Here is a 17,834-nt window from a genome sequence, read left to right as displayed (position 1 = left end):
GTGGCATGAGTCAAGGGTGTGTGGGGGAGAGGCACTGGGGCTGCTAAAACTTGAGTGTAAGCCCCATGAGCATGAGGCCTTGTCTGTGCTGGCTCACCGTTGCATTCCAGTGCCTGGCACTCAACACACAGCACACCGTTAGTGAATGCAGTATTTCCTAGGTGGGTGTGCAGATTCTGCCTGGGGTGGAGGTAGAGGGTTGCCCAGCACAGGCACGCATGAGCCTGAGTCAGCTGGGACCTTCTCTCTTGTGTCCTTTTTTCCTTCTTTCTTTCTTTTTTTTTTAAGATTTTATTTATTTATTTGACAGACAGAGATCACAAGTAGGCAGAGAGGCAGGCAGAGAGAGGAAGGGAAGCAGGCTCCCTGCTGAGCAGAGAGCCCGAGGCGGGGCTCGATCCCAAGACCCTGAGATCTTGACCTGAGCAGAGGCTTTAACCCACTGAGCTACCCAGGCGCCCCTCTTATGTCTTTTCTTGAAGTTCCACTTTCTTCTGTATCATCCTGCAACCTGTGCTTGGCTATAGTCATGTTCTCTGGTTCTGTGGCTCTGCTTCCCTTCCTTCTTTCCTCAGAATTCTGAGACAGGACTTGTTCGAGATTGGGGGAGAGGTAGAGGAAATCAACCCAGACCCCACAGACAGTGACATTTTCTTTCTTAAAAGAGGTTGGGTTTCAGAAACTGCCCAAACTCACTTCAAGTACATCCTCTGCCACTTATTCATCCTCCTCATCTGTCACACAGAGAGATTAGTAGCATCTACCCCAGAGTTGTGAGGAAAAAATAGCGGGTGTGAAGTATCGGGCTCAGGAAACACTCTGCAATGGGAGAGGTCCCCCCAAACCAGCCACCTGGCAAACTCACCTACCAGGCTGCAGCCCAGAAAAACCAGAGCAGCTCATGTATTTTAGACTTCAAAGAACTTGGGTAATTTTCACTTTTCTGCACCAAACCCTGAAAATGAAGTGCCTTCCAAGTTCCCTGAATTTTCTCAGTGTTGCCTCATTAATTCAGAGTTTAGAATAAAAGAGATGCCTTTGAATGATAAAGATAGTAGTTGACTTTTCTCAGTTAAATTGTATCTATTTTCCTAGAAGATCCTGTTGGCATGTGGCCTACATTTCAAATAGTATGTAGGACAGGATAAACAATGAAAAGTAAGTCTTCCTCCCAACCCTCACCCAGCCAGCCTTTGTCCAGAGGGGTATCCACTGGTAGGAGTTTCTTTTTTTTTTAAAGATTTTATTTATTTATTTGGCAGAGAGAGATTACAAGTAGGCAGAGAGGCAGGCAGAGAGAGCGAGGAGGAAGCAGGCTCCCTGCTGAGCAGAGAGCCCGATGCGGGACTTGATCCCAGGACCCTGAGATCATGACCTGAGCTGAAGGCAGCGGCTTAACCCACTGAGCCACCCAGGCGCCCCTGATAGGAGTTTCTTAAGTGTCCTTCCAGAGATAGGGTAGGGGTCGCTTTCCCTTCTTAACAATGTATCCTTTTTTTTTTTTTTAAGATTTTATTTATTTGACACAGAGATAGTGTGAGTGAGCGCAAGTAAGGGGAGCAGCAGGCAGAGGGAGAGGGAGAAACAGGCTCCCCATTGTAATAGAACAGGCGGTGCTCTCTCTCTATGCAGTGCTCCATCCCAGGACCCTGCGATCACGACCTGAGCCGAAGGCAGAAACTTAACGACTGAGCCACCCAGGTGCCCCTCTTAACCATATACCTTAACATCACTCCAAAACACAACACGCGAACCTGCCTCAGTCTTTATAGACGTTGCCCAGCATTGCATTGGTGGAGTCATTTGGCTCAAGATGGCCATTCCAGACCCTGTGTTTCTGACATTTCAGAGCCAAGTTGTTGGGGCAGGTCGGGGAGTGTTTTATGTCCCTGGAAGCTATGGCAGCCAAGAAAAAGTTGAGTCCACACTTCCTCCACCCCCTGCCATGGCCCCCCACCCCCGCTGTGTTCAGCTTTCCCCTCCGGGCCTTGTGAACTGGTGCCAAATGGCTTTTGATAAAACTGGTGCTTTCACAATGTTGGGAAGAAAAGGCAAGAGGGGGGTGTAAGGAGGATTACAGCCACAAATCTCCATCAGACTCATGGGAATCATATCCACTGATGCCAGCAGATTGAGGTGGTAGGACAAAGGGCGCGAAAAGGACCAGGAGCTAAAAGCTACGGGATGACAGCTGTTGTTTCCATTTAGGGAGACTTGCCAAATGCCGAAGAGCGTGCTCACATTATCCCATCTACCCCACAATGTCACATTATTGCCTTTCACAGATGAAAAAAGAGAACAGAGTTGTCTAAGGTGGTGAGAAGCTCTAGAACCCATGGGATGGCAAGTCTGGAAGTTGCTCCTTGAGGCAACCCTCAAAGGAAATTGAAAGGGAGGCTTTTTTTTTTTTTTTTTTGAGTCCCCAGAGGCCGAGCGTGAGACAGGGATCCTCGTGGAAGTAATTTATTGGGGGCAGCTCTCATGGGAAACCTGCAAGGGAGGAAGAAAGGATGGGCAGGGGAAGAAGCTAAGCAAAGATGTGGGTTCAGCTGAAGTCCAGCCTCAGGCTGATCCCACAGGGAGCCCTGGAGCATGAATGATAACCAGCAAGCATCCAGCCTTGGAGGTGAGGGGGGAAAGCCTTCATCATACTTACTCACCCCCACCCCCTGTCATGGACGGCCAGCTGTAGGGTCGCCAGATTTAGCAAATAAAAATACTGTTGCCCAGTTAAATTTGAATTTCAGGTACACAGTGAATAGGATATCCTTATGCTAAATTAAATTTAGCTGGGCAGCCTGTGTTCTGTCTGGAAACCCCTGGAGGTGAGAGGAAGAGGATGGGCCCCCACCTCTCAGGCATCTCCTTGTGTCTGAGGGCGGTTCCCTTGGAGAAGGGCAGGTGTGTTTCCTCAGCAGTGGTGGGGAGGCAGCAGTCAGTAAAGGGGATCTGGGAAAGGGACATTAGCAGCACATGCTGCAGGCAAGGACTCTGGGGTGCAGCTCACCAGTCAAGGTGAGCCAGAAGTTCCTGCCCAGAACTGTCAAGTCCAAACCAGCCCCATCATCCAGGGGAGCAGTACAATGGCCTGGTCCCTGCCTCAGCCCCAGCATCCCTGGCTGCCTTCTGACGGTGTTTTTACTCCTTCCCAGTCAGTTCCCTGCTTGTGTTGGGGTCGGAGAGGGAGCCAGGCTATTTAACTCTGTTTCATCCAGCATTTCTGAAATGCATTTAAATGATGGAGGGAACTTTCCTCACAAGTGACGTTAGAAACTTCTCCCCTAAAGGAAGGCTCTAGTTCCCTAGGAAGGGAGAATTTGGGGAGGGGATAACCACCCTGTAATTAAGCAGCCTATTTCTGGAGGGGCCCAAGAGCCTTTCTTAAAATTCAGAGATCCTGTCTGAGGGATTCATCAAATCCTGCAAAGATTCTTCCTACAAAGAAGTGCACCCTTGCTGTACCCCACCTTTCCCTGGAGGCCTCTGCATCTCCATTACAGGGACCTGGGGGATCTGTGGGTTCTGACCTATAAGAGGCCCAAGACATAGATGTAAGCGAAAAGAGCAAGCGCGGGGTGCAGGGTCGGCAACAGTAGTGTCCAGCAGGACCCATTTATGTAAAACAGCCCCCCAATAAACCCACTGTGGGGACCTCTCTGTTGATAAATATGTATGTATAAGCATATCTTTTAGATTTTAAAAAAGTTTTTTATTTTTTTATTAACGTATAATGTATTATTAGTCCCAGGGGTACAGGTCTGTGAATCATCAGGCTTACACACTTCACAGCACTCACTATAGCACATACCCTGCCCAATGTCCATAACCCAACCACCCTATAACCAATTTTTTAGAGATTTTATTTATTTATTTGACAGAGAGATCGCAAGTAGGCAGAGAGGCAGGCAGAGAGAGAGGGAGAAGCAGGCCTCCTGTCAAGCAGAGCTCCTGATGAGGGGCTCGACCCCAGGACCCTGGGATCATGACCTGAGCCAAAGGCAGAGGCTCAACCCACCGAGCCACCTAGGTTCCCCTAAGCATATTTTTTAAACATTCATTTTGTTTAACTTGTTTTATTTTTTAAAAGATCTTATTTATTTGTCAGAGAGAGCAGGCAAGCAGAAGCATGGGGAACAGCAGGCAGAGGGAGAAGTGGGCTCCTCATTGAGCAAGGAGCCCTATGTGGGACTTGATTCTAGGACCCTAGGATCATGACCTGAGCTGAAGGCAGCTGCTTATCCAACTGAGCCACCCAGGCATCCCTCTTTGACTTCTTTTAAAGTGACAGGTCATTATTTGTATAATTTAATAATTGTCAAATAAAAAATTGTTAAATAAAAATCAGAACTTGCCCCTAACAGTCACAACAGGGAGCCATGGACCCCACCCATCTGTAGCCTCTCTCCCACTTAGAAGAACAGACTCTTCCTCAAGATGCCCCCTGCTGCCCCCCAACTCCCACCCCCTCACCACCCAACCCCAAGGCAGGAGAGAGGAAACAGGGAGTGGAGGCCTGCCGTTCCCTTATCTGCAATTCTGAAATCCAAGAAAAACGTGAAAACCAAATCTTCATGCGGCAGGCAGTGTTTAATCTGAACACAGATGAAGCGTTTTATAGCTTTTGTCCCATTTGCCGTGGATATTCCTACATCACACAGCAGAAATGTCAATGCATTTGGTCATGTCAGGCAGTCCCAGACCCTGCTGGGGATGTTACATAATCTGGGATGTACACACCCTAACACCTTTCTAAAATGGGAAACCTTCTGAATTCAGAAGCACTTCTGGCTCTTGGAGGTTTGGTAAGGGATTGTGAACCTATCCCATGTCAATAGTTGGCTCTTTCTTGCCCCTAAGAATCCTTCCTTCTCTTCCCATCTCTTATTGGAGCTTGGACACCCCTTAGGTGTGTCCTAAGGTTCCTAGTCATTGCCTGGAGGATAGAGAGACCAAAAATCCAACATGGCATGAAGGAAAGTTTCCTCTAGGAGCCAAGGGAGAAGACTTCCTGTTGCTGGAAGGAGCTATCTGACATCCTCTCCCTGACTAGGTTAATGATGGTCATGCAAGACCCTCATCCCATCATAGGCACTCGCAGGCGACCCGCAAACCCGCTTGCTGGTGACTTCCAGTCCAGAGCCCCAGGGCAGCTGGCCCGGACTCAGCAGGTAATGTGAAGACATCTCCACTGCCCCATCTGTGACCACGCCCACCCCCTCTCTACTTTTTTGCCTCCTTTCAGGGATGGGGGTTGTGTGTGAACATCATTCTACTTTGTTGGGGGGAGAGAAGCAGCTGGTGAGAAAGCCCAGTCTATATGGTTAAAGGAGTGGTGTTGAAGACCTACAAGACGGAGGATCAGAAGAGCCGGGCTCCCACCTGTCACGGGAGAGTATGTCTTTGTGTGTCTGTGTGCATGGGTAAGAGCCAGACAGATGGATGGGAGACAGATCAAGTGGTGAAACAGATGGGGTGAGGAAGGAGAGGAGTTGAGACAGAGACAGACTAAGAGTTAAAAAAAAAAACAAAAAAACAACAAAAAAAAACAAACTCCCAAACCTGGCCAAAGAGTATTTCAGCTAACATTTTTGGAACAGACCCAGTGAACTGTCACTTTTTTTTTTTTTTAAAGATTTTATTTATTTATTTGACAGAGAGAGAAATCACAAGTAGGCGGAGAGTCAGGCAGAGAGAGAGAGAGAAGCAGGCTCCCGCTGAGCAAAGAGCCCGATGCGGGGCTCGATCCCAGGACACTGAGATCATGACCTGAGCCGAAGGCAGCGGCTTAATCCACTGAGCCACCCAGGCGCCCCTGAACTGTCACTTTTAATAAAAGATTTCTCGATCTAAGACAGGAAGCAGAAGGTTGGTACGTGTGGATATTAAAATTTGCATCCATCATTTTAGAACAATGTGTGTTTCACTAATCAACTAATAATTGTCCTGAGATCAATATATCCAGGGTTTGGGAAGTAAATGGGGGACCCAAAGCTAGCATTTATATTTAATTAAAACCTAAAATTTTTCTGAAGGCAGTGGGAAAGCCCTGGCTGGTATCAAGTCTAGGGAATTGACCCCCTTCAAAGGGAGACTGAACTTGATCCCAGGCAGAGTCTCGGGCCACTTCTGGAATGGCAGCTAGGAGCAGAGCCAAATCAACTGACCATTTGCCAAGCCTGACCCCCGAGGGGCAAGACACAGAGGAGACCTCCCCTCCAGAAAACTCCTTTGGGCAAACAACACTGATGATCATTTCCAGAGTGTGGCAGAGGGGATGAGGGTTATCAACAAGGTGAACGAGCCCTTCCAGGGTGGACATGACACGTGTCCTAATATTGAAGACACTGGGAGATGCTCAGGCTGTCCCTTGAGGCCCCCTCAGATGCCTGAATATAGGTAAGCTTGTTTCCTACCTAGCAGAGGCTCAGCACTGGGATAGCCTTAACTGCTGAGTGAACAACTAGGTCACCTTCTTCAGCAGGGGCCTGAGGTGTGGCCTCAGTGATCGTGGCCAGAGATGCCCCACGCTGGCTGGTTCAGGTGAGCCAACAAGGGCCACAGCCTCCACCGGAAGTTGGAGAGAGCTCCTGCCGGAACCGGCGAAAACATCGTTTTTGCAAGTCACCTTCAATCATAAACTGTCTCGATCTCTCTCCTTTTTCTTTAATCTTTTAAAAAAAGATTTTATTTTTTAAGTCATTTCTACACTCAATGAGGGGCTCGAACCTACAACCCGCGATCAAGAGCTGCACATTCCACCCCGAGTCAGAGAGCCAGGCGGCTCTCTCTACCTGTTATTTGTGTGACTTTGGGCAAGATACTTCACCTCTCCCTGCCTCAGTTTTTGGGCTGAAAATGGGCACAACTTAAAGCAATAAAAATAAAACAGGCGCAGGTTGTATGTACCTTTCAGGGGTGCGAGAACTTCATAAGGTGATGCAGGGAACGTACTTGAAGAGCATCAGCTGGCCTGACCCACCTTCTAGTCTCCCAACACCGTCTGAGAATTTCCTTTGGAAAAGGCAGCAAGGACGGTTCCCTGGGCTGGGGAGTACTCCCGGGGCCTCACATGGAAGGCAGACTCACACACATGGGCAGCACATCAGACTTGCGTTCCTGGCACCGGTCCCTCCTGGGGCTGCATCTGTGCTGGACAGGAAGCCCAGACTAATGGCGAATTGAGAGCCACCCACGGCCTGTCCCTCAGCGCCCTCGGTACGTGCCCAGCAGAGTGCATTCTCGGCAGCCCTGAAGGCCCCACTCCAGGAAGTGGGAGAGCCAGTTCCCTTGTGAGTCTCGGGGCTTTCCACTGTCACTTCAGAAACTTCTGGCAGTCTTTCAGGCAAGGCTGTTCTGAATGACCCTTTTCTTCTTTCCAAGAATGCCATTAAAGGCGACGACCACAGGACCCAGTGGGCTGTGGCTTGGGGGACCGCCAGGTGGCGCCAGGTGGGACCGCCAGCAAGCTCGCTATCATCACAAGGGCAAAAAGTGGGGTGCTAAGAGGGAGTTGTGCGTGTCTGTTTTCAAGTCTCCCTAACACGGTGGGGCCAGAGGTGCGGGCCCAAGGCAACCCAAGGTCTGTCCAAAGGACACTTTGATAATGCTCTTCTTGTGACCTCCAGCTGACGCGTTCCATGACAGCCGAGGAGGCGGGAGCTGCCTCCCGCGGCTGCAGACCCCGCCAGCTGTCCTCCTGGTGAGACGGGCAGCCCACACCCCTGCCTGGATGATTCCAGTGTGTGGACGATGCTGCAGCAACTGTGGCTTCTCTACTGGCTGCTCACCCAGTGCATGACGATTCCTGCAGCACGTGTGCTTTCCGATTTGCAGGACTGACCCCAGGCTGGAGACCTCTTCAGCCACCCTGGACACCGTCCCTCCTCACCCAAACCCACCCAGACTGGCGCCTGTCATCAGGGCCGCACAAAGCTCAGAGTTCTTGATGAACATGAAAGACTGGAACAAGCAGTGTGTCTAATATCCACTCTTCCGTCCATGCCATTGGTTTTTGCTCTCACCGGTATTTTTTCCTTCCGTTTTTTTCTAGGTTTATTTTTGATTCATGGTTTTTCATTTTTTAAAAAATTTTATTTTATTTATTTATTTGACAGAGAGATCACAAGTAGGCAGAGAGGCAGGAGAGGAAGGAAGAGAGAGAGGGGAAAGCAGGCTCCCACCTGAGCAGAGAGCCCCACGTGGGGCTCGATCCCAGGACCCCGAGACCATGACCCGAGCCGAAGGCAGAGGCTCAACCCACTGAGCCACACAGGCACCCCTACGGTTTTAAAAAAAAATAATTAATTAATTAATTTGACAGAGAGAGATCACAAGTAGGCAGAAAGGCAGGCAGAGAGAGAGGGAGAAGCAGGCTCCCTGCTGAGCAGAGAGCCCAATGCGGGGCTCAATCCCAGGACCCCAGTACTATGACCCGAGCTGAAGGCAGAGGCTTTAACCCACTGAGCTACCCAGGCGCCCCTGGTTTTTCATTTTTAAGATTATATTTCTAAGGGGCACCTCGGTGGGTCTGTTGGTTAAGCATCTGCTTTTGGCTCAGGTCACAATCCTGGGGTCCTGGGATCAAGCCCCACGTCAGGCTCCCTGCTCAGTGTGGAGTCTGCTTCTCCCTCTCTTGCTCCCCTTGCTTGTGCTCTCTTTTTCTAGTAAATAGAATCTTAAAAAGAATAAAAAAAGATTTTATTTTTAAGAAATCTCTAAAACTAACATGGGGCTCGAACTCACAACCCCAAGATCAAGAGTCACACACTCCACCAGCTGAGCCAGCCAGGCGCCTCTTCTTTGCTAATACGTGTACCGAGGCCTCTAACATTCTCTCCCAACACTGTGTTAGCTGCAGCCCACCCATCTGAGACATCACATTTTTGTATCTTCTTGTTTCTAAGATCTGTGTTCCACTCTTCTCTGATAAATTATAATATAAACTTAAACTATACTTAAACTATAACTGCAGTTTTTAATTTAAACTATAAAGTTTATCTCACTTTATTTCTAGAACTCCTTGGCTGCAGAGTCTCTGTAAAGAGATTTGGAGGGCTCAAGCTCTGAGGATTTTTTTTTTAAGATTTTATTTATTTATTTGACAGAGATCACAAGTAGGCAGAGAGACAGGAAGGGGAGGGGAGCAGGCTCCCCAATGAGCAGAGAGCCTGATGCGGGGCTCAATCCCAGGACCCTGAGATCATGACCTGAGCCGACGGCAGAGTCTTAACCCATTGAGCCACCCAGGCGCCCCCTTTAAAAAAAAAAAAAAAAAAAAAGGCTCCAAGCCCAGCGGGAAGGTCAGTGCAGGGCTCAAACTCACGACCCCAAGATCAAGGACTGAGCTGAGATCAAGAGTCAGACACTTAACTGACTGACCACACAGGTGCCCTAAAGCTCTGGGAATTTTAAGGGCTCCTCAGTACAACAGACAAGGGCCAAAAGGAACAGTCTGATGACTCTTGCCTTCTGTTTCTGATATATAGTTTCAGCTGAATAAAAATGACAAACATGAGTTCTTAGAAGAAAACTAATAACTCATCCAAATAAGGTCTTCCAGTGTCTTCGAAGAGGCCTTACTTGAGAAAACACTTCTTAAAGTTAACAGGAAATCAGCCAACATTGTACTTAAATAGGAACTTAGTGACAGAAACCATCTGCATGTTGCTGATCTAGATTTATTAAACTTATTTCGTGTCATTGTGGTCACTTTTACAGCTGTTGAGACTTATTTTTAATCACATGACTGTTCACAGAATTCACAGAATTCATTAACAAACTAGTATTTTACACCCAAGGGTCTTCAGTAGCACAGCAAGATAGAAAAGAGGCCCACGAGGTGCTTGTGTATGGAATCCGAGTCTGATGATAGAACATTATTGCTTCATTAGTCCTACTTTTTAAAAATAATCAATGATTTCCAGGAAACCCACCCTGGTCGTCGTACTGCAGCCATTCCGGGCTCCCTCATGACAGGGCTGACATGCAGGGGCCCATCCACCCCTCGACCTGTGTTCTCCACTGCTCTGGCAGCTGGGAGGACTGGCAGGCGTGGGACCGCACCCCTCCTCGCATGCTAGTATCACGGAGAGCTTGCATCTTGCTCCCTGGTCTTGCACCTGATGGACTTGTACTCACATAGGGGCCTCTACAAAGAACTTAAACTAGACATGAACAAGAAGGGCTCAGCAGATGGGAGACTAATGCTCCTAAAACAGCCACTGACCATGCAGGGGAGAACGTCGAAGCAGCAGGAAATCCTCGAGTCTCAGTCTATGAAGGTTGTTTTACAGAAGATGGCCTCAGTGATTATGGTCCCAAGGCAGCCGCTTTGCAACATGAAGACTTCTGGGTAGATTTCATGGCTAGGTTTTCTTAATTCTGTCCCATGGGAATTTCTATATTGTGAAAAATATCTTGGAGATTTCCCTATGGTCCCCGAAGCTCTGTGGATCCTTTGGGACCAGGGACAGGGGACTGGCCTCCTCAGGGACGCTGGCGCTCCGACCGCGTTTGGGGCAGGATCCCTGAGAAATGCTGGCCGCGTCCGATTCTGGAGATGGGGGCAGATGCTGTGTGCGAGTGCAGGCTGTGGGCGGGGACTCAGTCCAGCTTCTTGTTGTTGCCTGTGCTGTGCACGGAAGCTAAGAAGTCGACAATGAGCTTGGCTGTCTTCCTGGGTCTCTCCATCACCACTGAGTGCCCACAGTTTTCCAGAAGTTCTACCTGGCAGTTGGCGATCGACTTGGCCAACATGTCGGCCCCAGACACGTCGAGCACCTGCAGGACAAGACAGGACACTAGGTAGAAAAGCCTCAGATGCCTGCATGCATTCGGGGGACTGGACAGCGGCCGAGGCCTGGCAGGGGAGACATTTAGGATCGAGTCAAGTCGGGGCACGTGACTCACTGACAGAAATGACTGCATGCCTCATTCTGCAATCTGGCACCTGGACTTGTGTGGCTGCCAGCATTACTGAAGTGGAAACACACAGTCCCTGCCTCGGAGGAAGTTTTTCGGTCTGACAGGGGAGCAGGACTGGTCAGTAGATGAGGGCTCTAAGTGGGGAGCATCCCGGGAGCTAAGGGTGCATGGGGTGGGTGCGGGGGGCAGGGGAGGATCGTGCAGGAGGGGGGGCAGGTCAGGCAAGCGCAGGGGATGGCAGTTAGCTGAGCTGAGACACAGCATGTGGGGGGCGTGGAGGGTGTGGTGGAGAGATAAGGGGTCAGGCCTCCATCTGAGGGCAGTGGGGAGCCGCGAGGCTGTCTTAGGGACAGACATGATCAGGCCAGACTAGAGAAGGCAGCTCTGGGAAGGGCACACAGAGAAGACACAGGAGGGGAACGCTAATTATGCCAAGCTGGGGGAAGGGGCAGTGTCTTTTCGAGGGTCTTTCGGGGTCCCCTGAGCTGCGTGACCACAGGCAGTCTGTGAATAACGCGGAATGCTCTTTTTTTTTTTTTTTAAATTTAATTTATTTATTTGACAGAGAGAGATCACAAGTAGGCAGAGAGGCAGCCAGAGAGAGGAAGGGAAGCAGGCTCCCTGCTGAGCAGAGAGCCCGATGTGGGGCTCGATCCCAGGACCCTGGGATCATGACCTGAGCCGAAGGCAGAGGCTTAACCCACTGAGCCACCCAGGCGCCCCAAGGGGGAATGCTCTTCTGATATGGCAGGCACCACTCTCCAGGCTGACCCTTTCCTAAAAATGCACTAATTTCACTGTCATCTGGGTTACCTTGCTGTTTACACCCATCCCGGGTTTTCTCCCCAACACCCTCCTGAAGCATCAGATTTGCATCTGTTCCCCGTTTGCCACTGCGTTCACCTTCAACTCATCCAGCACAAGAGAACCCCTCCCCTCATCCTCAATGCAAAAGCAAGACCCCCCAACATACTCAAGTGCTGACTGTGTTTAAGCTCCATTCTGGTCAGCCTGGATCATGAAAACCAAGATTTTCCACCCAGGAAGTGGGGGGTGAGGAAAGGGACACCATGTCTCTGCCAAGGCACTGAGCACGGAGCATAGCAAAGCAGCCCCGGGCCACAGACAGAAGCAGCTGATGGGGAGCTTAGTGAGAGGGGCGCCTCCCCCAGGCCTGCACTCAGAGCGAAGTCTGCCGTGGCAACTGCGCAGAAATAAAGCCCAGCGTCTGTAGAAAAATCTCCAGAGGAGGGGCGCCTGGGTGGCGCAGTCATTAAACATCTGCCTTCGGCTCGGGTCATGATCCCAGGGTACTGGGATCGAGTCCTTCATTGGGCTCCCTGTTCAGCGGGGAGGCCTGCTTCTCCCTCTCCCACTCCCTTTGGTTGTGTTCCCCCTCTCACTGTCTGTCAGTCAAATAAATAAATAAAGTCTTTAAAAAAGACAGAGAGACAGAAAGATCCCCAGAGGAAATGCAGGTGGCGTCAACGGGTCAAGGCATGAAGAAGCAGAAACTCCCAACTGAATGTCTATCCTACAGAGAGGTCGGAACCCATAGCTGCCCACATGAGCCTCTAGCTTTGACACTGTCAGGCTGGTCAAATCCAGGACTCCCCCTGGTCACTCAGACATACAGGAAATAGCTATATGGACACTCAACCGGTACACATGTCTATGGGAACCACATCAGCTCTTTCTTGCACAAGACACTCACGAAGATAGTCAAAACAATTTTCCTCCATCCCACTTCAGGCCAGGGCCAAGACTAGGGTGGGGGAAGTGAGGCACTTGCCTTGGGCACACAATTTAAGCAGCCGCCAAAAAACTCGGTAATTAAGATGAAGATTATTTTAATGCAGTATTTAAGAAAACAGACATTAATGCAAAAAAGACCCACCATGAACAAAATATAAATACAGGATCCGACCCTGAACTCATATGACCTACCTCACGCTAGTTTACATTCTGCCAGGCATGATAATGGCAGGTACATCAGGAGTTGCTGGAGCTCGGGGATCCTGTCTTGGTGCCCGCTATAACCCCAGGGCCTAACACAGTGCCAGGCACATACCAGGTGCTCAGTATAAATCTGTTAGCTGACTTAAATGTATAGGCCGTCAGCTGGTGGCTTTGTTCCTTTGCTAGGTTGTTTATTTATTTCCTTACTTGCTGGCTCACTCACTCACTGTATACTCTGGGTCTCCTGCATCCCACGCACTGTGGCGGCAGGATGAAGGGACATAGAGAGTAACAGACCTTGTGTATCTTCACAAGGCCCTCCCATTCTGGTGGACTGAACACAGAGGGGGAATACTTGAACTGATGTGCAGAAATCCTCTTAGGAAGGAGGACTGCCAGGTTCAGTTACGCAGGCTGTATACTGCCCAAAACCAGTGGGCATGATTCACATAGACAACAATGCACACAGCTCTCCTGCAGCTGTACAGCACAGTGGCTGACCTATTGGGGTCCAAAGAAGAGGGAGGCTGAATTCAGCCTGGCGGGCATGGGTTGGTGACCCCAAATGCTGAAAACAGAACAGGAAAAGAGCCAGAGGCTTGGGAAGCAAAAGGGCATAAAATAAAGAGCCCCTAAAGGCTTTGCTATTTGGATTTTGCACTGGGGATGGTCCACAGAACACAGAGAAGATCTGGTCATATTTATAGTAGGTCCATGGAATGTTAGGCTCTTTTTTCAGAACAAAATGGACTTCAGAGTCCTGGAAAAAATTCTGGGCCACAGGCAGAGGCCTACTCTCAGAGGCAAAGGACATGAGTAATAAGTAATATATTTTCTTTTTCTTTTTAAACAGATTTTATTTATTTATTTGACAGAGAGATCAAAGTAGGCAGAGAGAGAGAGAGGAAGCAGGCTCCCCACGGAGCAGAGAGCCTGATGCGGGACTCGATCCCAGGACCCTGGGATCATGGCCTGAGCTGAAGGCAGATGCTTAACCGACTGAGCCACCCAGGTGCCCCTCTTCTTGCTTTAAACTTTAGAAGAACTTTGGGGTGCCTGGGTGGCTCATCAGTTAAGTGTCTGCCTTTGGCTCAGGTCACAATCCCAGGGTTCTGGGATCGAGCCCCACATCAGACTCCCTGCTTACCAGGGAATCTGCTTCTCGCTCTCCTTCTGTGCTCTCCCTCTCTCTCTCAAATAAATAAATAAAATCTTAAAAAGAAGAAGAAGAAAAATGACAACAACAACTCTGAGTACGATATGATTTCTAAAGAACAGCTGCAAGCAAAAAAGGAGCTTCTGGGGTATAAACCAGTCTCTCTTTGGAGGGTTTGTCATTGCTTGTGTTCCCCCCTCTAAAATTCACATTTTGAAGTTTGAACCTCCAATACAAAGGTGACTTTATTTAGAAATAAAGTTGTTGCAAATGTAATTAGTTAAGATGAGGTCATACTGGTGCAGGTGGGCCTCTCACCCGATATGACTGCCAGCCTTAGAAAAATTTAAACATAGGAAAGAAAATCTGAACACAGAGGCACACAGGCACAGGGAGAACGCTGCGTGGGGATGGAGGCAGACGCAGCGTGACACATCTATTAGCCAAGGAACGCGAAGACCGTCAGCAAACTGCCAGAAGCTGGGAAGAGGCGTGGTACAGATTCTCTGACAGCCCCCAGGAGGAACCAAACTGCGGACAACTTGATCTTGGACTTCTAACCTCTAAAACTCTAAGATGATCAATATCTGTTGTTTAGGCCACCCAGTTTGTGGTACTTTGCTATGACTGTTCCAGCAAAATAATACAGAGTTATCTAATAAAAATCTACTAAGATTTTATTATTTAAAGAAAAAAAATTTTTTTTAAGTGAGCTCTATACTCAACATAGGGCTTGAACTCATGACCCCGAGATCAAGAGTTGTATGCTCTACCAACTGGGCCAGCCAGGTGTCCCCAAAACCTATTACAATTTTAAAATGCACCTGCTCAGGATGCCTGGGTGACTCAGTTGGTTAAGCATCTGCCTTCAGCTCAGGTCATGATCTCTGGGTCCTGAGATGAAATCCTGCATCGGGATTCCTGCTCATCAGGGAGCCTGCTTCTTCCTCTGCCTTCTGCTCCCCTTGCTTGTGCTCTCTTGCTCTCTCTCTGACAAATGAATAAATTAAATCTAAAATAAAATAAAATAAAATAAAATGCACCCACTCTTTGACCCAGGGAGTCCACACTGGAGAACTCACCTTTCAGGTATGGTCTCACACTCCACAACCACACATCTATGCTGAAGTTCACAGAGGTATTATTTCATTTTCTTTAAAAAAGATTTTATTTATTTATTTGTCAGAGAGAGAGAGAGAGAGAACACAAGTAGGGGAGCGGCAGGCAGAGGCAGAGGGAGAAGCAGGTATCCTGCTGAGCAAGGAGCCTGATGCAGGACTTGATCCCAGGACCTTGGGGGATCATGACCTAAGCCAAAGGCAGATGCTTAACTGACTGAGCCACGCAGGCGCCCCACCCATGAATTTGGAATATGGGCAGTAGATTAGACAAAAACATTGCACCAGCATTAAACGTCCTGAATGTAACAAAACACTGTGGTTATGTGACAGAATATTCTTACTCTCAGTAAATACACCCTGAAGTATTGGGGGTAAAGGGCACAATGTAAGCAACCTATTTCAAATGGTCCCAAATATAGACAGATAGATAGATAGATGAGAATGTTTAATAAAGCCAATGGAGTAACTGTTTAAAAATTGGTAATAAATAAAACACGGTAGACATATCCCATGGAATGACACTCAGCCATAGAGGAAACAAACTACTGAGACAGGCAGCTCACAAAAGAACCTCAAGAACACAACACCCAAGCGAAGAGAGCCAGATACCAACGACGACCTATAACACGACAGCATTTCTGTGAAAGTTCAAAAAAAGGTGAAACTGTAGAAATAGAAGACAGATCTGTGGTTGTGTGGGGCTGGGATTTACTGGAAATGGGAGGAGGGAACTTTTGGGAGCGGCAGAAATGCTCTACAACTGGGTTGTGGCAGGGTGCCCAGCTAGGTGAATTTGATGGTAGGTAGATGATACATACCTCAATAAAGCAGTTAAAATGGATGGATTTAGGGAAAGTGTATATAAGAATACTCTGTGCTCATCTTATTTTTCTATAGATTTGAAATTATTTCAAAATAAAATATTAAAAGTGGGATGGGGCACCTGGGTGGCTCAGTGGGTGAAAGCCTCTGCCTTCGGCTCAGGTCATGATCTCAGGGTCCTGGGATCGAGCCCCAAGTCGGGCTCTCTGCTCAGCGGGGAGCCTGCTTCCCCCACTTCTCTGCCTGCCTCTCTGCCTACTTGTGGCCTTTCTCTGTCAAATAAATAAATTTAAAAAACAAACAAACAAAAAACAAACACTAATTCTAAGGGATACATGTACCCATATGTTTACAGCAGCATTATTTACAGTAGCCAAGATGTGGAAACAGCCCAAGTGTCCACTGATTGATGAATGGATAAAGAAGATGTAGTAGATATATACAATATTGCTCAGCCATAAGAAAGAATGAAATCTTGCCTTTTGCAATGATGTGAATGGAGCTAGATAGAGAGTATTATACTAAGCGAAGAAAGTCAGTCAAAAAAGACATATACCATATGATTTCACTCATATGTGGAATTAAAGAAACAAAACAAATGAACAAAGGATAAAAAGAAACAACCAAAAAACAGACTCTAAACTGTAGAAAACAAACTGATGGTTACCAGAGGGGAAGTGGGGGGAGGGGTAAAATTGGGGATGGGGATTAAGGAGGACCCTTGTGATGAGCACTCTTATGTGAGCACTGTTGTATGGAAGTGATGAGTCACTATATTGTTCACCTGGAACTCTTATAACACCGAATGTTAACTAACTGGAATTAAAATTTTTAAAAATCTTGGGCCACCTGGGTGGCTCAGTCAGTTTAGCGCCTGATTCTTGATTTTGGCTCCTGTCATGATCTCAGGATTGTGAGTGAGCCCCACATCAGGCTCTGTGCTGGGTGTGGAACCTGCTGAAGATTCCCTCTCCCCCTCTCCCTCTGCCCCTTCCCCTCTTTGCCTAATCAAAAAAAAAAAAGGAAAAAAGAAAAAAATTTTTTAAATCTTTAAAAAAAGGATTTAACCACTGGTCATGTCATTTTTGTGTAGGAATATAAAAACTTACCCAAACATATTAATAAAAGTCAGTAAAATAAAAAAAAATATTTAAAAAATAGAATGGGGGCACCTGGGTGGCTCAGTGGGTTAAAGCCTCTGCCTTTGGCTCAGGTCATGATCCCAGGGTCCTGGGATCGAGCTCCGCATCGGGCTCTCTGCTCTGCAGGGGGTCTGCTTCCTCCCCTCTCTCTCTCTGCCTGCCTCTCTGCCTACTTGTGATCTCTCGCTCTCTGTCAAATAAATAAAATCTTTAAAAAAAAAAATAGAATGAGTAAATCTGTGTGGGCTGGTATGAAATTATTTCGAAGATACATCAGTTCAAACCTATGTGAAGTGATGTGAACAGTGTCACTATGCATGTTTGAAAACTTTACAGATACAACGGATCTCTGCAGAAACATGTATGCTCAGCACAGCAGTGAGCGGACAATGGCCCACTGTCGGTTGGCAGGAATGAAGGTTTGCTGGCACTCTGTGTTGCCACTTGTTTGTGTACTGTCCGTGGCTACTTTTGCACAACAGCAGAGCTTGGGAGTTGCAACAGAAATAGTAGGACCCATAAAGTAAAAAATATTTGCTATCTTGCCCTTCACAGAAAACATGTCAATCCCTGCCTTAGAAAAATGGAAGAAATGTTCACAAGACAGCAAGAGCTTCCTCAAGGAACTGCAATCTAGGATGGAAAAAGGATCGAATTTTCATTACAAACCTTTTTGTACTCTTTAAAGTTTTTTTTTTTTTTAATGATTTT

The 17,834-nt window shown here is 47.9% G+C and overlaps 1 protein-coding gene across 5 annotated transcripts in view; it reads right to left on the bottom strand.

Moving 5' to 3' along the window:
- Positions 1 to 9,661: 9,661 nt before the first annotated feature.
- ABHD6 (abhydrolase domain containing 6, acylglycerol lipase) overlaps positions 9,662 to 17,834 on the bottom strand; it is a 53,520-nt gene continuing 45,347 nt past the window's right edge. For all 5 annotated transcript variants that reach the window (XM_032323518.1, XM_032323525.1, XM_032323543.1 and 2 more), the window contains one exon: positions 9,662 to 10,779. In XM_032323518.1, the coding sequence (XP_032179409.1) occupies positions 10,603 to 10,779 (177 nt within the window). In that variant the 3' untranslated portion in view covers positions 9,662 to 10,602. The remainder of the gene's footprint in view (positions 10,780 to 17,834) is intronic.

This window comes from Mustela erminea, chromosome 1, assembly GCF_009829155.1.
Source record: "Mustela erminea isolate mMusErm1 chromosome 1, mMusErm1.Pri, whole genome shotgun sequence".
Taxonomy (NCBI): Eukaryota; Metazoa; Chordata; class Mammalia; order Carnivora; family Mustelidae; genus Mustela; species Mustela erminea.
The sequence above is the reverse complement of the archived record's forward strand: the minus strand, read 5'-3'. Positions and strand labels throughout refer to the sequence as shown.